The 18764-nt window shown below is 41.6% G+C and overlaps 1 protein-coding gene across 8 annotated transcripts in view; it reads left to right on the top strand.

Moving 5' to 3' along the window:
• The window catches only part of LOC105476196 (PR/SET domain 10), a 100250-nt gene that overhangs the window by 29515 nt on the left and 51971 nt on the right, over nucleotides 1-18764 (top strand). For 6 of the 8 annotated variants that reach the window (XR_011611183.1, XM_071075819.1, XM_024791101.2 and 3 more), the window contains exons 2-4: nucleotides 9556-9742; nucleotides 12771-12935; nucleotides 15103-15162. Coding sequence is in view for 7 of the 8 variants with exons in the window: in XM_071075819.1 (XP_070931920.1) it covers nucleotides 9674-9742; nucleotides 12771-12935; nucleotides 15103-15162 (294 nt within the window). In the remaining variant the exon portion in view is untranslated. Of the gene's footprint in view, nucleotides 1-7464; nucleotides 7638-7701; nucleotides 7773-9555; nucleotides 9743-12770; nucleotides 12936-15102; nucleotides 15163-18764 lie in introns of those variants that run through there. The other 2 variants (XM_071075816.1, XM_071075817.1) reach the window with 2 other exon arrangements.

Genomic DNA, 18764 nt, shown 5'->3' with positions numbered 1-18764 from the left:
GGTTCATAACAAATGCTGTACATGTCAGCTATTAATATTTCATGGTGCTATGTCTTCAGGGTCCCTGTCATCTGAACATATTTCAGAACTGTGGGCCTAGAATTTCTCTTCTAATTCTGAAATTAGTTCTGTTATTCTACGCCATAGAATTTGATTTCCTATTATCTTTCTTCCCCCTTTTTATAACTCAATATCTTAAAGAAGATGTGTTTTCTCTATACACAGGGTGAGATCACTTATTTTTTTAGTTACCAAGTGGAATCTGATCTTAAGTATGAGTTTAGAAGGGTGTGTTTTCTGTTTCTTGACATACAGGTGTTTTGTGTTACGCACAATTTACCATTGTTTTCTATTTGTGTTTTGTTTTTGTTTTTTGAGACAGGGTCTCACTCTGTCACCCAGGCTGAAGTGTGGTGGCACAATCTCAGCTCACCTCAACCTCTGCCTTCCAGGTTCAAGTGATTCTTGTGTCTCAGCCTGCCGAGTAGCTGGGATTACAGGCACGCACCACTACGCCTGGCTAATTTTTTTTTTTTTTTTTTTTTTGTATTTTTAGTAGAGATAGGGTTTCACCATGTTGGCCAGGCTGGTCTCAAACTCCTGACCTCAAGTGATCTGCCCACCTTGACCTCCAAAAGTGCTGGGATTATAGGCATGAGTCACTGTGCCAGGCCTTCCTATTCGTTAAATATCTAATATTCTTAGTTCTTTATCCTTATATATGAAGAAGGTGGAGCTCAGAGAAATTAAGCAAATTGCCAAAAGCTACAAGTGGCAAATCCAAGCTTTGAAGCTAGCCTGTCTGATTCCAAAGACGACTCTAACACAAATATGTACAAATCCAGCCCAAGGCCTGTAGTATTTATGGTAACTCACTTAAACAAAGCCCAAGTATCATTTCTTTAAATGGAGACTAATTGCTATATAAATATTCTGAAGAATGCTCTTTTTATGCTTGGGTCAGCAAAAATCACCATATAGCTAGTGCATATTCGTTGAAAGAAAAGTGAAATGTTAAATTTTTTTAAATGAGCAATTGCTTGTTTATCAGGCCAGAGTCTCTGGGTCATCGACTCCTTTTCCCCTAGAGGAACCGTCCTGTCTGAACATGTTTTTGCTAGCTCTGCAGCGGGGGAGTGTGTGGCAGCAAAGTGCCCAGTACCTTGCCATCCTCCTGGCACCTGCTATTTGCACCCTACCCAGCCTTTTTTGCTGCCTTGAGGTTTTCCCACTGCCATGCAGCACAGAGCTGGCTGCTGTGTTAATTTTTTTCTGTTACGATTTGATTCTTTGCACTCATCCTTTGCTGTGTTTCTATATTGCAGTGTTGATGACTGCATCAGCAGATATTGCTTAATTTTTGCCACATTTTCCCCCAGCAGGTTGCTAATTTGGGCTCCTGAGTCCTACATCCTGGGGGGTTCTGGATGTTGGCTTTAGCTGAGAAGGGCTTAGTAATGTTAGGAATGAGGCTGGTGGATAGTGAGGGGGTAGGATTGCGGGTTGGGCGGCAGGAGCTCAGGGTAATATCAGAGAGAGAACAACAGAAAAATTCTGCCTCCACCCCCTAATCTCTTCTGTGGAACCTGGTCCCTGTCTATCTGGGCTGTTTCCTGGGCCCATCCACAACTCCCTCCCCAGACTGGCACTCACCCTCCTCCATTTTTGTCCTCACAGTTTTTATGTTCATCTTGCAGGCTCATCAATCTCCCCATAACTTCTTTCCGTGGCGTGTGTAGAGTTGGATTTCAGGGAGAAAGCCCACAGTTTGTGCTCGTTAGTTCATAATGAGTCAGAAAATCAATCTCCCCATAACTTCTTTCCGTGGCATGTGTAGAGTTGGATTTCAGGGAGAGAGCCCACAGTTTGTGCTCGTTAGTTCATAACGAGCCAGAAAAGTGTATTTGTAAGCGCGTTGTCTGGAATGTGGTACGCTGCTTTCCTTGTCAATAACGACGTGTCTGGCATTTTAGGTGCAAGGCCAGTACGGAAACCTTTGTTGCTTCTCAATGTGTCTGAGGTTAATAATGTACCAACAGTGCTGTGGAACTTAACCACTGTGTGTCACAACTTTTTAAGTGAAATTGTATTTGTAGTTCAGCCTGGGATTCCAGATACTCATCTACCTTTGAAGGTGAATCTGGGCCTCTTCCTCCACCTGTGTGTGCAGGTGATGAAGACAGGAGCTCCTGCATCCTCAGTCCCTGCGAGTTCCGGATGTCGGCTTTAGCTGAGAAGGGCTCAGTGATGTTGGGGGCGGGGGAGGCTGGTGGATGGTGAGCGGGTAGGGCTGTGGGGTGAACGGCACGATGGGAACTCAGGGCTCCTAGGCGGGCAGGTGATGGTGGAGGCTGGCACACTAGGATACTCCATTGTCTGGTGCCTGCCCAGCCTTATCGCTGAACTAGTTGGAAACGTAGAGGTTTATCCTTCCTTCCTACTTCCCCTCACTCTTCATCACTGTCACTCTCACCCTGCAAGTGTAGCCATGGGGTGAGCTGCAAAGTGGGATGTCATCTCTCCAACTAGATTGTGAGTTCTCTGGGAGCAGAGTTTTCTGCTCACCTTTTTCTCCCCGTGCTTGCCATGTACTAAAAAATGTGTTTGACGTTCACCAAGCATGAAAAAAATTGCTACCCTTTCTTCAATGTTCATCATTGTTATGTGATCACAAATATTGCCATATTTTATTGAGTCTAAGATGTTGATGGTAAGATACACAGTGATTTTACACATTAGTAAGAAAAAAATCTTGCCAACTGTACTTCTGACACAAGTGGCTTTTTTTGTTTTTTTTTTGTTTGTTTGTTTTTTGAGATGGAGTCTCACTCTGTCACCCAGGCTGGAGTGCAGTGGCGCGACCTTGACTCACCGCAACCTCCGCCTCCCCTGTTCAAGCAGTTCTGCCTCAGCCTCCCAAGTAGCTGGGATTACAGGCTCATGCCACCATGCCGGCTAATTTTTGTATTTTTAAAGTAGAGACAGGGTTTTACCATGTTGGCCATGCTGGTCTCGAACTCCTGACCTCGTGATCCACCCGCCTCGACCTCCCAAAGTGCTGGGATTACAGGCATGAGCCACCGTGCCTGGCTTCACCAGTGCTTTCTGTCATTTAGTATTTTAATTATATACTTATTGAAAGAGCTCTTCTAGATTTGTTTAGACATTGATTTTTATCATCTCACTCTTCGGCATACAAAAGAGTGAAAATATAAAGAGAAATAGATTGACTAAGATATTCCTAAAATTTCTCCAAGAGTCTGATTCTTCAGAATCTTTGTTGACTCAGAGTACTTGATGTGGGTGGTTTTCCACACAGTATCATTCTCTGTGCCACCAAGAGCGTTGGTGTGTGGCGTTTCTTAAAAGAGGGCACACCACTGTCTCCGGGAATCTCCTCTAAGCATCTATTACCTGTTCTGCAAGTTTTAAACCTGCTGTTTTCTCACTCAACCTCAGGCCATTTTTTTTTCCTGTGAATCTCAGTAATAACAACACATCATGCAGCTTCATCCACATGGGCTGTCTTTTATAGCCAGGTTCTGTAAGGGCCTCGGTGGTTAAGGTCATTTTTCCAGTGGTGGATATTTGCTTCTCTAATAAAATTTGTGCCCTGCTACTGTTTCCATGTCTTTCGGTTTGAATACCGAGTTATCGTGTAATCTTTTTGAAGACATTTAAAGTGGCGGTTAGGCTAAGTATGTCAGCAGTGCACATGACTCAGTCGAAGTGAGATCACACATGAGTGGGCAGTGACCCTATGTCCCGACTGCCACCTGGATGACAGTAACTGCAAGATGCCACTGATTGTAAAATAGATACCTATTCCAGAAATGTTAAAATATGGGGGGAAGTGCTTTATAGACTCGATGAAATATATAACATGTAGTTAATTTTTACAGTAACCATGCAGGGCAGGTAATTTGGATTAATTAATTAATTAATTAATTTATTTATTTTTAGACAGAGTCTCCCTCTTGTTGTCTAGGCTGGAGTGCAGTGGCTCAATCTCAGCTCACTGCAACACCCGCCTCTCAGGTTCAGGTGATTCTCCTGCCTCAGCCTCCTGAGCAGCTGGGATTACAGGCGCACGCCACCGTGCCCAGCTAATTTTTGTATTTTTAGTAGAGATGGGGTTTCACCATGTTGGCCAGGCTGGTCTCCAACTCCTGTCCTCAAGTGATCTGCCTGCCTCGGCCTCTCAAAGTGCTGGGATTACAGGTGTGAGCCGCCGCGCCCAGCTGGTAGTTTGGACTTTTAAGTGCGGATACTGAGGATCAGAGCGTTTGGCTTACTAATGCCCCAACTAAGTACATGGAAGATTTGGGAGCTCAGAACCCAGATTTGTCTGATTGTAAAGTTCACACTTTAGACCCTGTACAGCACTGTTCAGGAAAGAAACAACTAGACTAGAAGCTGCAAGAAGCCAGGGATTTTTTTTTTTTTTTGATAAACTTGTTTCTTAAGGACCTAGAACAGTGCCTGGCACATACCAAGTACTAATAAATACTTGTTGAATAAAGTCAATCATTAGAGAGAAAATAGAAATGCAACCATATCATTCTCTTCCTGGAAATGAAATCTCTAACTCTTTTGGGACAAGGGGAAAAGGACAGAAAATGGCTGCTGTTTTCTAGACAAGGTATAGTTGTGGTGGTCCGTTCCCTCAGGTCTGTAGGAGAGGCAAAAAGGTGAGGGGCGAAAGTCTATCCCTGGTTACCAGAGCCTGTCAGCACCTGCCGGCCAGACAGCGGTAGCATGGCTCCTGCTCCTGGGATTCTTCTACTGTCTCCCGTAAATCAAAATCAACAGGGCTGCAATCATTGTGGAGTTAAAAAGAAAATTAATAAAGGAAAATCAATATGACAAGCCTTACTATCAAAGATATTCAGGTACAAGGAATGTATTGTTAGATTTCTTTTCTTTCTCCTTTTTTTTTTCTTTGAGACAGAGTCTTGCTCTGTCACCCAGGCTGGAGTGCAGTGGCATGATCTGGGCTCTCTGCAACCTCTTCCTTTTGGGTTCAAGCAATTCTCCTGTCTCAGCCTCCTGACTTGCTGGGACTACAGGTGCACGCCACCAAGCCTGGCTAATTTTTGTATTTTTAGTAGAGATGGGGTTTCACCATGTTGCCCAGGCTGGTCTTAAACTCCTGACCTCAAATGATCTGCCCACCTTGGCCTCCCAAAATGCTGGGATTACAGGTGTGAGCCACCTTGCCCAGCCAAATTGTTAGATTTTTAAAGAGTATAAAATGTTTTGAAAATTCTGAAGCTCTGTATGACTCATTTGTGAAATATGAAAATTGATTTATTTGATCACCTACTATGTACTAGACCTTGTGCCTAGAGTTGTTACATACATCATTTAACCCTCACAATAAAATCATCTCCATTTTACATATGATAATCACTTTAACTTCACTAGTATCTTCCCTCAGAGATTCCAAAACGTGGGGTACTAACACATAAAATGCAAGATACATTGTAAAGCAGTGTATGTCCAAAGTTCTCATCATAGTGTCCAAAGTTCTCATCATAGTGTCACATGTAATGGCAAAATATTAGAAATAACCTAAGCGTTTATGAATGCAAGATTAAAAATATGCAGCTGTAATGAAGAATGAGGAATGTCTGTATATATATGGAATAATATGAAAGGTATGATATTACATGGGACAAACGAGATATAGAAGAAATGCTACCTTGATGGAATCAGTAGTATGCATCTATTTGTGGTTGGAGAGGGAGAGAGAATATATATGCTCGTGTGTATGTACACAAAATAATTTTTGGAATAAAATACAATAAATTGATAATATAGGTTGCTTCTGAGGAATGGCTAGAGCATTCCAGGTAGGGCGATTGTCCACTGTATACGTTTTTGTGCCTTTTGAATTTTGAGCCAGCTGCATTTACTACCTATTAAAAGAGATACAAATATAATTTAAAAAGAAGAAATAAAGTATACCTTTCTAGACATGAAAACAAAGACAAAAAGATGCTCCGGGCTGTGTGGGTTTTGTGAGGGCATGGACTGTACCTGCCGATCCCCGTGGCACCCCAGTGCCTAGCATAGTACACACCTGAGCATTTGTGCAATCAGTGAGCCAAGCTGAAGGAAACAAAACAACTCAAATTCCTCTATAGGAAGGACACCACATCTCTTCTGTGGTGTCTCTGCTAAAAATACGTATCCTGAATCTAACCATGAAGAAACATCAGACAAACTTAAATTGAGGAGCATTCTGAAAAATAAATGACCTGTGCATTTCATAAATGTCAAGGTCATGGCGGACCAAGAAAGAGCAGGGAACTGTTTGGGATTGAAGGAGACTGAAGGGCAGGAGAGCTGAGTGTGCTGTGTGCAATACCGGATTACATCCCAGGCCAGGAGAAAAAATGTTGTATTCTTTTTAAAGGACGTTCATTAGAGTTGACAAAATTTGAATAAGGTCTGTGAATTAGGTAATAGTACTGTTTCCATGTTAACATCCTCATTTCGATAATAGTACTGTGGTTATAAGAAAATCTTGTTTTTAAGAATTAGGCACTTAGGGCCTGGTGCTGTGGTTCACGCCTGTAATCCCAGCACTTTGGGAGGCCAAGGCGGGCAGATCACGAGGTCAGGAGATTGAGACCATCCTGGCTAACGTGGTGAAACTCCGTCTATACTAAAAATACAAAAAAAATTAGCCGGGCGTGGTGGCGGGCGCCTGTAGTCCCAGCTACTCTGGAGGCTGAGGCAGGAGAATGGCGTGGACCTGGGAGGTGGAGCTTGCAGTGAGTGGAGATCGCGCCACTGCACTCCAGCCTGGGGACAGAGCGAGACTACCTCTCGGGGAAAAAAAGAAAAATAGAATTAGGCACTTAGAAATTTAGGGGAAAAGGGGCATTGTGTTGGCAACTTACTCTGAAATGGTTCAGGTGAAAAAAGGGAGAGAAAGAAAGAGAAAGGGGAAATAATAAAGTAAACATGGTAAAATGTTAACATCCAGGGAATTGGAGTGAAGAAATACAGGAATTCTTTGTACTATTTTGACAACTTTTATGTCTGAAGTTATTTCAGAATAAACAACTTTAAAAAAAAGCTTCCTACATGGAACATGTTATGGCTTCCTTCCTTCCTTCCTTCCCTCCCTCCCTCCCTCCCTCCCTCCCTCCCTCCCTCCCTCCCTCCCTCCCTCCCTCCCTCCTTCCTTCCTTCCTTCCTTCCTTCCTTCCTTCCTTCCTTCCTTCCTTCCTTCCTTCCTTCCTTCCTTCCTTCCTTCCTTCCTTCCTTTTTTAAAGCAAAGTCTCTCTGTGTTGCCCTTGCTGGCCTTGAACTGGGCTCAAGGGATCCTCCACCTCAGCCTCTTGAGTAGCTGGGACCACAGGCATGCCCTACCATGCCTGGCTCTGATTTTGTAATTACTGAGCCTTTTATGTCCTTTTGTACAATTTTGTCATTTTCTTCTTATAGATCTTTAGATGATTGGTGACATTTATTCCTTTCTTTCTTAATTTCTTTTTTTTTGAGACAGAATCTCACTCTGCCACCCGTGCAGTACAGTGGCGTGATCTGGGCTCACTGTAACCTCCGCCTCCCGTGCTCAAGTAATCCTTCCACCTCAGACTCCCGAGAAGCTGGGACCACAGGTGCACACCACCACACCTGGATAATTTTTGTATTTTTTGTAGAGATGGGGTTTCACCGTGTTGCCCAGGCTGGTCTTGCCCTCCTGGCCTCAAGCAATCGGTCGGCCTTGGCCTCCAAAAGTGCTGGGATTACAGGTGTGAACCACTGCACCCAGCCTATTCCTTTCTTAATACTTTTTGTTTCTTTAAATAATGGCTTTGTTGAGATATAATTTATATACATATGAAACTCACCCTGAATATCTTTGTATATATTTTTAAATAGTACTGCTGTATGAGGAAGGTATGCTTAAAAAAAATCAACTTTATTAGGGTATAATTTAAATGTAATAAAATTCACATATCTCTACTTAATAGGTTGATGGCTTTTGACACACATATGCCTTATGTAACCACCACTGCAATTCAGGTACAAGATGCAGGATATTCCCATTTCTCCATGAAGTTCCCTTGTGTTCCTTTCTTCTTACATTCACCTGTTGGTGGATGTGTCAGTCTTTCCAGTCCCCCCCAAATGGGGATTGGAAGAGTAGGGTGCATGCAGGGTGAGTACGTGTGGTGGGGGGCGCTGCATGGTGGGGATGAGAATGATCATGTTGAGGCGAAGCAGGAACAGGCCCCTGGATGGCTCAGAAGATGGACATGGCATCCCCTGTTTTCCAGAGTTGGGCACAGACTTTGGAAGTTCGCGTACCTCCTCTTTTTTTCTTCTTTGGTCTTTATTCTGGTGTTGTGGCTGCTGCCCTGTTAACACAGCAAATGTCAAGTGGACTTCTAAAATACCAACATTTTATCATCATCAAAAGGGAAGACTGACTACCTTAAAAAGCCTGTTTTGGGAAGGAATAAGACTTTGAGATGCAGCTATTGTGCGTGTTGAAACTTAGTAAGGCTTTTTATTTGGCCGCTAATCACTCCAGCACTGACCATGTGAGAAAAAAAGTTTGTATTTGCATTCACCAAATTTTTTACACAGAAAATTGCCACTTTCCCCTTGTCTTGAGACTTCTTATTCTGCTGTTCATTTTGAAGTAAAGGTGGAATGGGAAATTAGTGTCTACAAGGAAAGAGCCTGCTTTTGGCATCTGAGAAATTCATTCTCCTCACGAGAACTAAGATTACCTTCAGTATTTTTAATGAGGATTGCATTATACAAACATGTACACATGTATGTATACACAAATATATATGCAAAATATATAATTTTGTAAGATATTATACACACAAACCCCCAATGAGTGTTTAGAACATAGCAAGCATGCAATACATTATATTATTATATTTTTAAATTTCTTTTTATTAAATAGAGATGGGGTCTCGCCATGTTGACCAGGCTGGTCTCAAACTCCCTGCCTCAAGCGATCCTCCTATCTTGGCCTCTCAAAGAGCTGGGATTGGCCGAGAGTGGTGGCTCATGCAGGTAATACCAGCACTTTGGGAGACCAAGGCAGGTGGATCACTTGAGCTCAGGAGTTTGAGACCAGCCTGGCCAACATGGTGAAAACAGATCTCTACTAAAAATACAAAAAATTAGCTAGGCATGGTTGCTCATGCCCATAGTCCAAGCTACTCAGGAGGCTGAGGCAGGAGAATCACTTAAACCTGGGAGGCGGAGGTTGCAGTGAACCTAGATCGTGCCACTGCACTCCAGCCTGGGCAGCAGATTGAGACTCCATCTCAAAAACAAAACAACTCCCCCCACACCCCCCCCAAAAAAACCCAAAGAGCTGCAATTACAGGTGTGAGTCACTGTACCTGGCCTATATTATTATCACAAATAATATCTTCATTTTTGCGTTTTTTGCCCAGGTGTGTTGCTTTATGACAAATCTCTCTTTTACTCTTTGTGGTTGAAATGGTAATCTATTGAAATGTATTTATCTACTGAAAGTCTTGGTTCCTTTCTGTGTTTTCGCAGGCTCACTGCAGACAGACCTTTCTGTCCTTCATGAACACACGTGTGGTAGACAGATGACTGTCCTGCACCCCGTGCTGCTCTAGGTGTGCCAGACGTGGAGCTGTCCAGTTGGGAGAAGATGGATTCCAAAGATGAAAGCTCGCACGTGTGGCCGACGTCTGCAGAGCACGAACAGAATGCTGCACAGGTGAAGACTGCTCTTTTCCAGCTTGGTATTGAGAGGTTTTCAGCTGGACACAGTTTGCTGACTATCTAGTAGTGATTGGTTGGGAGGAGCCAACATGAAGAACTCGTACCCAGGGAATAGGGACTGTTTTGGCACCTTGAATGCTCCATCGACGTGGCTCACTGTGAGTTAGGAGAGCTAGACCACCACCTATAGGCTTCTCTGCATTGTCTGCAATTTACTGTCATTGTCTGTTTTACTACCCTGTTTTATTTATGTTATTGGTGCTGAAAGCCTCAAACTATAGTTTGTTTCTTTTATGTTATCCGTAGGAGTTTGGTCCTTTGTGTGTAATGAGTACAAGTATGTATTTAAAGTGAGTGGCCTTTTCTTTTCTTTTTAAATTCAGAATATAAACCTCTAAGTGAAAGTTGTTCCATTATGAGTCAGCCACTTTAGAGGTTAGTCACTTGATCAAATGCTGCTGTCATCCTTTCAGATTGCTGCTAGAACCATCCACGTTATTCTGACTGTTCTTAGTGACGGCAAATCTCTGCATTTTTGGTGTGGAATTGAATTTTGGGATGATTAGCAGTCATATGGAGCCATGTTTTATATGTGACCAAAGCATAAAACTTAATTTTTAAACATTATAGTAAACATACAAATTTAATGTTTCATTAAATTGCATAACCATAGTACCATATCAAAATCAAGAAGTTACACTGAAACATTTAAGTATGCAGATTCTATTTAATTTAAGCAATATAATAAATATACAATCAATAAGATTGGTCATCTGGTATGATTAAAAATTCTCGGTATGGGCCAAAGATGGTGGTTCATGCCTTTCCCAGCAGTTTGGGAGGCCAAGGCAGCAGGATCAATTCAGGCCAGGAGTTCAAGACCAGCCTGGGCAACAAAGTGAGGCCCTGACTCTACAAAAAAAAAAAAAAAAAATTTGCTGGACATGGTGGTGCATGCCTGTAGTGGTGCAGTCATGTCTCCAGGAGGTGGAGGCTGCAGTGAACCGTGACTGCACCACTACGCTCTAGCCTGGGTGACAGAATGAGACCCTGTCTCTAAAAATAAAAATAAATGAAGTCTTAGTCTGATTACTTGAAAAAGTTCCACCGATGTTTTCAGCAGAGTATATGAGAATTCTGTTTTATTTCTCCTGGAAATCATTTTGAGGTCACTTCCATGCAGCTATGTATTTTGGTATATTTTATTTATAAACAAAATTGTAGTTCATTAAAAAGCAAAACAAAAGAAAATCTAGTTGTGACACTGCATGACCAGGGCCCTGCCTGTGGGTAACCAGATAGTAGATAGCCAAGGTCAGGGTCCCTGTGGCACTCCTTCCTCCCAATTGGTTCTTCCGCCAGCTGGGAATTCTGATGTAATGAGTGCTGAAGACCAAGCGGAAAAGCTTGGATAACTTGTCTGGAGGAAACATGTTTTCCCTTCTTAAGCACTGAAACTAGTTCAAGGCTTTGATGTTAATGAACAAATCTAAAGTCACAAAATTGTCTTATAGCAATTAAGCCTGCTCAAATATGAGCCTAATTTTTCCAATAGACAAACTTTATCTTCCCAGACAAATCAAATTTATGTAGAAGCCAGACTAATCGTTTAGTGTAGAGGTAGAAGTTTGTTGTATTTCTGTGGTGTTTGATTACATTTTGTCTCTTAGGTTTCCTTCTGGGGATTAAATTAGTTTATATTATCTTTGGGATCTACAATCCTTCACTAGAGAAAACTGACATAAAAAAGTTAGGCCCAAAGCCAAGGCAGTATAAGAGCAAGGATTCCACCCTAAGAGTCCTGACTTCGATAGCAACACATAAATTATTTCTCTCCCAAATGTGTGCTTTGGCCATCTGCTTCCAGACCTTCAATATCAGGCATCAGGCCATGTGCCAAGCTCAGGCCTTCAAGAATTCAATCCTCCAAAGCTGACCACTCAGAAAATATTTTACAAAACTTGATTTCTGCTTTAGTTCTTTAGGTCTTGGGAGAAAATTATTTACCCTGGTGACAGCTGAAATAGTTGTCCAGAACGCCTTAAAAGTACTTTATTAGAATTTTCTGTGTCTTCATCTACCTGGCAAGGAAGAGTTCTATTCCATTCAATGATTCAGCAAGCATTTACCGATACACCTCCAGTATGTGCTTTGTGTATGAAACAACTTGCAGGAAAGAAAGTGACTTTTTAGTTTAGTTTAGTTTAGTTTGGTTTGGTTTGGTTTGGTTTGGTTTGTTTTGGTTTGGTTCAGTTTGGTTCGGTTTAGTTTAGTTTAGTTTTGAGATGGAGTTTCACTCTTCTCACCCAGTCTGGAGTGCAGTGGCGTGATCTCGGCTCACTACAACCTCTGCCTCCTGGATTCAAGCAATTCTCCTGTCTCAGCCTCCCGAGTAGCTGGGATTACAGGTGCCCCCCACCATGCCCAGCTAATTTTTGTATTTTTTTTAGTAGAGATAGGGTTTCACCATGTTGGCCAGGCTGGTCCTGAACTCCTGACCTCAGGTAATCCACACACCTCAGCTTCCCAAAGTGCTGGGATTACAGGTGTGAGCCACCACATCTGGCCAAAAGTGACCTTATTTTAATGTGTCTGCTGAAAGACACTATTAGTTATAAAATAGAATTCTTATGATGTGTTGAGAGCAATTGGCTTTTGAGTCTTGACATATTTTTTCACACCACAGAGTAATTTGTGTGTTTTATTCTGGTAGTGTTGTCAAGCAGGAATCTGCAGTGTTGTTTCCAGGATCAATTAACCACATCCTTATTACTCCCCAAAAGAGTTATCTGCATTGGACATTTGAGGCAAAGGGGAATTTAAGTCGGTTGCCTAACAGTTAGCAGTAAATCAATGACAGGGTCCTCGGATCCTTCCCTAGTCATCAGCTCAGTGTAGATGAAGGTGTATCCATCCCCATTCTCCTTTCATTGGGGATATTTTAGAATCCCAGGTGTGCTTGTTGATCTCTTACCTTCGTGAGACTGATTTTGTTCTTCGTCCTTGCCTCCTTTTTATGCCAGGTGCACTTTGTTCCGGACACTGGAACGGTGGCTCAGATCGTCTATGCTGATGACCAGGTTCGCCCACCCCAGCAGGTGGTGTACACGGCAGATGGTGCCTCCTACACATCAGTGGATGGTCCAGAGCACACGCTGGTATACATCCACCCAGTGGAAGCCGCGCAGGCATGTGAAGGATTATTTGTTTATAATTTGTTGATTAACTAATTAACCGATTACTTGTGTTTACCTTCTGTCAGTCATTGTGCTAGCTACTGGTGATGCAGAACGTATTCAGATAAGATTTGTGCTCTCAGCTGGGCGCGGTGGCTCATGCCTGTAATCCCAGCACTTTGGGAGGCTGAGGTGGGTGAATCACAAGGTCAGGAGTTCAAGACCAGCCTGGGCAAGATAGTGAAACCCTGTCTCTCCTAAAAATACAAAAAAGTAGCCAGGCATGGTGGTGGGCACCTATAATCCCAGCTACTCGGGAGGCTGAGGCAGAGAATTGCTTGAACCTGGGAGGCAGAGGTTGCAGTGAGCCGAGATCATGCCACCGCACTCTGGCCTAAGTGACAGAGCGAGACTCTGTCTCAAAAAAAGAGAAAAGATCTATGTTCTCAAGGAGCTTGTAACCAGCTTGGCAGAGGAAGATGTGATTTACTTCTCGACACTAAATGCAGTAAGAAGAGCATGGGTTCGTATATAGCTCTTCTCTCTAGTTGACTAGGTTATGAATTTGTTATTATTCCTAAGTTTCAAGAACCAGGCTCTGTGAAAACATACAGATTATTTCAGCTAAATGTGTAAGAAAGGGTCCTGCTAAGCTTATTAGCTACCACTTCTTAATAACTTACTGATTTGCAAGGCTGTACTAGAAGCAAAGATGTTTACTGGTAAAAGCTGTACAATTATAGCTGCTTTTATTTTATTTGTTGCCAGTGACTTGCAGTGTAGCTTCCAAATGAGTGACACCAATATTCCCCAACATATAAATGTTAATTTACATTGTTAGCACTTTACAATGTATAAAGTACTTTGAGATGTGTATCTTTAACATCTAAATTCCATGCTTTTATAGTAGCATCTTGGTAATAAAAATTTGTCCTCATTTGATATTAATAAAGAGGCTCAGATCATTCCCAAAAAGAAATGAGGCCGGCCTAATCAGTGCCTTTCAAATCTACGTAAGTATGAAATCACTGAAGACTTAGTGGTACTTTTGGAATACCCCTGCCTATATTAAAATAAGATTAGTTTATGTAAGAATGTCCTGTGACCAACTTTTAGTTTATTACAATGTTACTAAATGTCTGAATTTGGATAATTTTTATTTTATTTACTTATTTTTTATTTTTTCGAGACAGAGTCTTGCTCTGTTTCCTAGGCTGGAGTGCAGTGGCACAATCTCAGCTCATTGCAACCTCCACCTCCCTGGTTCAAGTGATTCTCCTGTCTCAGCCTCCCAAGCAACTGGGATTACAGGCACCCACCACCATAACCAGCTAATTTTTGTATTTTTAGTAGAGATGGGTTTTCGCCGTGTTGGCCAGGCTGGTCTTGAACTCCTGACCTCAGGCGATCTGCCTGCCTCAGCCTCCCAAAGTGCTGGGATTACAGGCGTGAGTCACCACGCCCAGCTAGATTTTTAGAAACTTTAGAAGAAAGGACATTTTGACATTTTTCTGGATTAGAGATAGTAACCATGGTGCCCTGGCTACAATAGTTTCAAAGAATTTTCTCTACTTAGCTTTGCTGCATCATGACCCAACTTAGTTTATGATGATGATTTTTTAAAAAATTATGACTTTATTGACTATCCAAAAAAGAACTCATGGAACATTAAGTTCAATTTACTTTCCTTCTACTTCTCTTCTGATAATAAACATGCACTTACGTTTGAAAGAGCTGTAATCCTTGGGAATGTAATCCTCTTCTGGATGCCTGTCTATCCCCATCCATTTTCATTTAATCACAAGGCTACACTGTGAGCAGTGTTATGTGTGAACCTATGAACCCTTGTTCACATCATGTCTCTTTTGTTTTCACGAGATGCCTTTTTAATTAACTGTGACATTCAGCCCCAAGAGAGGCTTTGCTTAGGAGTAAAATTGTGAAGTATGTTAGCCATTGGGATGGTTAGCTTCTACAATCTCTTTGGAGCCATCTGAATGAAAGGCTTTAGCTAAATTTAAGATTACTATCTTTATTTTCTGTATTAATGAAAGATTATTACTAGCTAAAATGGGAGTTGGCTTTTCTAAAAATTGGTGCTTAGCAGTGGGATAATTTTTCTGTGTAGGCAGGCTATCCAAAGAGCTACTGCTAATTGTTTGTTTGTTTGTTTGTTTAGACTCTGTTTACAGACCCAGGCCAGGTAGCTTATGTCCAACAGGATGCTACAGCTCAGCAGGTAATGAATTGTCTTTTTCTTGTTTGGGGATAACACTGTGAATGCCACTGTGCCTGGAATGCCCCCATCCCTTCACACTGCACCATCTCTGGATGTTTGTTTCTTATGTACTAAGAATGTTCTCCAGCTCCTTTAATGAAAACAACGCAAAATGTAACATAATATTAACATATTTCAATAAGTATATACTGGAATGATCTGGTAATAGAAAGTGATTTGTCAGAGAAATTTTTAAAAATAAGCATATAAACAGGGTATTGGTTCAAGAACCAAGGAATAATCATGAGGTTTAAAAGTATCTCCCTTTTTGGAAATTGATATAGCTTTTGTGCTTGCTCTATTTTTAAACACTGAAAAAAAAATTCTTGCTTAAATTACATATAAATGTGGTTCCAATTTTCCTTGTGCCAGCTTCTAAAAAGTTGAGTTCTTCTTGGTTTTCTTTTAAAACATTTCTTTCCCATTACCTTCATTCTTCATATATCCTACTTGGCTTTGATGACTTCCTCCTTATTTTTTGCAAGAATGTGAAAGTGATAAAGAAGGTGTGGGAGCAGCTGGGCACAGAGGCTCCTGCCTGTAATCCCAGCACTTTCGGAGGCTGAGGTGGGAGAATCATTTGAGACCAGACTGGGCAATAGAGAGAGACCCCATCTCTGCAAAATTTTAAAAATTAGCCAGATGTGGTGGTGTACACCTGTGGTTCCAGCTACTTGGGAGGCTAAGGTGGGAGGATCCCTTAAACCCAGAAGTCTGAGGCTGCAGTGAGCTTTGATTACACTACTGCACTCCAGCCTGGGTGGCAGAGTAAGACCCTGTCTCAAAAAATAAACAAGCAAAAACCAAATAGGTTTACTTTCATGTCAGGTAGTGTGACTGTAATTTGTCTGTATTACTGAGTGCCATGACTGATTAATAATTAAATTATTCTCATTAAGAAGCACTTTCTGGCCAGGTGTGGTGGCTCACATGTGTAATCCCAGCACTTTTGGAGACTGAGGCAGGTGGATCACTTGAGGTCAGGAGTTCAAGACCAGCTTGGCCAACATGGTGAAACCCCGTCTCTAGTAAAAATACAAAAAACTTAGCCGGGCATGGTGGCAGGCGCCTGTAATCCCAGTTAATTTGGGAGGCTGAGGCACAAGAATCACTTCAACCTGGGAGGTGGAGGTTGCAGTGAGCCAAGATTATGCCACTGCACTCCAGCCTGGGCGATAGAGCAAGACTCCATCTCAAAAAAAAAGAAAAAAATTAATTAATTAATTAAAATTTAAAAGAAGAAGCACTTTCTGCTTTTTTATTTCTTGGTAGAAGATTTGTATGCTTCTGTTTTAAAATTTAGAAAATGAACACTAGTTGTATTAATATCGTCTGAAATATAGAGAGGACTGTTAGGAGCCTTTGTTATATAAGTTGGGGTTAAATTCATTCGTGACTGGCAGTGAATGGCAATGTAGTGGGGGTCTTCGAACTTAAATGAGAACTGTTATTTATTTTAATAATTTTTTGTAATAATTAGGTATATTCTTGACCCAAACCTCATTTCTGTAGTTATTGATTCCAACAGGATGCTACATTGATTCCATCAAGCAAGCAATTGAATATATACACACACACACACACACACACACACACACACACATATATATGGATATACTATTAGATATATTCTTCATTTATTATTTTACATGTAGATTATTTCCTTTTTTTTCTTATTTTGCTACTATAAAGAACGCTGTCATGGATATCATATCAGATTATTTCCTTAGGATAAATGCCCCAAAGCAAAATGGTAGAGACAGAAGATATTTGTATTTTAAGTTAAGAACCAAGCTTTTTGTAAAAGTGGAAAAAGATACAAATATAAAAACCAAACCAATGAAATAAAAACCCAGATTTCTAAATTTGAATTGGAATATGAATATGGACTTGTAATATGTTTTCTCTTAAAAAACATGTTTTCTGACCAGGCACCTGTAATCCCAGCACTTTGGGAGGCTGAGGCAGGCAGATCACTTGAGGCCAGGAGTTCGAGACCAGCCTGGGCAACATGGCAAAACCCTGTCTCTACAAGAAATACAGAAATTACGTGGGTGTAGTTGCTCATGCCTGTAATCCCAGCTACTCTGGAGGTTGAGTCGGGAGAATCACTTGAACCTGGGAGGCAGAGGTTGCATTGAGCTGAGATTGCACCACTGTACTCCAGCCTGGGTGACCGAGCAAGACTCTGTCTCAAAAAAAAAACCAAAAAACAGGCTGGGCGTGGTGGCTTACGCCCATAATCCCAGCACTTTGGGAAGCCGAGGCAGGTGGATCACCAGAGGTCAGGAGTTCGAGACCACCCTGGCCGATATGGCAAAACCCCGTCTCTACTAAAAATGCAAAAATTAGCTGGGCATGGTGCCTCATGCCTGTAGTCCCAGCTACTTGGGAGGCTGAGGCAGGAGAATTGCTTGAACCCAGGAGGTAGAGGTTGCAGTAAACTGACGTCATACCACTGTACTTCAGCCTGGGTGACAGAGTGAGACTCTGTCTGAAAAACAAAAGAAAACAAAAAACAAAAAAAAGCAAAAATCCCGTTTTTCTAGTTCTGGCCATTGAAGTAGTTTAGATACGATGATCAACCCACTAGCAGTGAGTATCCCTAATGCTGCCATGTGTTCTCTTAAATACAATTCACCAGCAAAAGAAATTAGGGCATTTTGGAGAAATGGCAGATTCTAGCTCTGAGGCAGGGAATGCACCGATGAACTTGGAGCATCTTGTCTTCTCAGAATGCAGGGTTGCTATTAAAAACTTCTGGTTTCCTATGGCAAGAACTTGAAGGGGCCAAAATGGGTCAAATTGACCTGTAAAAAAGGATAACATCTACAATAGATTGAAGTACCTAAATATACGTAAGGTCCACAAGTTCATAGTGATTCTAAAAGGAGTTATTGGATTGGTCACTTTTTGAGGATGCTAGAATTTACCATATTATTCTAAAAACTGGCAAATGGAGAAAAAGAATCCTGCCTTTCTCCTTGAAGGTACCCGGGTAACCAATTACTTGAGGAGGGAAATTTCTTTACAGAAGCATTCCTACTAATAAATAAAGATGGGATGATTGACTTAGAATATCACCATTTTGCAGCCCCTAATGACATACGGACCTAGGCAATGATTGTCAATGGTAGCCTGAAACCATCAGGAAAAAGCTGATGAGGAATGGTATAATGGATAGATCCAAGTAATAATATCACCAACAGAGAGACAGCCATTCATGATATGCCTCCTGGTATTGTGTACTTCCTATTGTATTATATCACATATGAAGCATTCTTCCCAAAAAATCAAACTGGAATCTGATTAAATATCTAGATTCAAGCGTGGTAGACAAAATGGAACAAATGAAAAGATACACACAAATGCAGTCAGCAGAACCCAGTCTGTGGGAGATTCTCTAGGACAAATGGTTTAGCTTCTTTTCCAAATAAATTGCAAGGGAAAAGAGGAAGGGGGAGCTTATGTATTAAAGGAGACTTCAGAGGCATATCAGTCAGATGCAATATATGGACCTTGTTTGGATCCTGATTTGAACAAGCCAACTGTAAAAAAATACA

The sequence above is a fragment of the Macaca nemestrina genome, chromosome 12 (assembly GCF_043159975.1).
Source record: "Macaca nemestrina isolate mMacNem1 chromosome 12, mMacNem.hap1, whole genome shotgun sequence".
In the NCBI taxonomy this organism is placed as follows: domain Eukaryota; kingdom Metazoa; phylum Chordata; class Mammalia; order Primates; family Cercopithecidae; genus Macaca; species Macaca nemestrina.
Note: the sequence above shows the minus strand (reverse complement) of the source record. Positions and strands in the feature narration are given on the sequence as shown.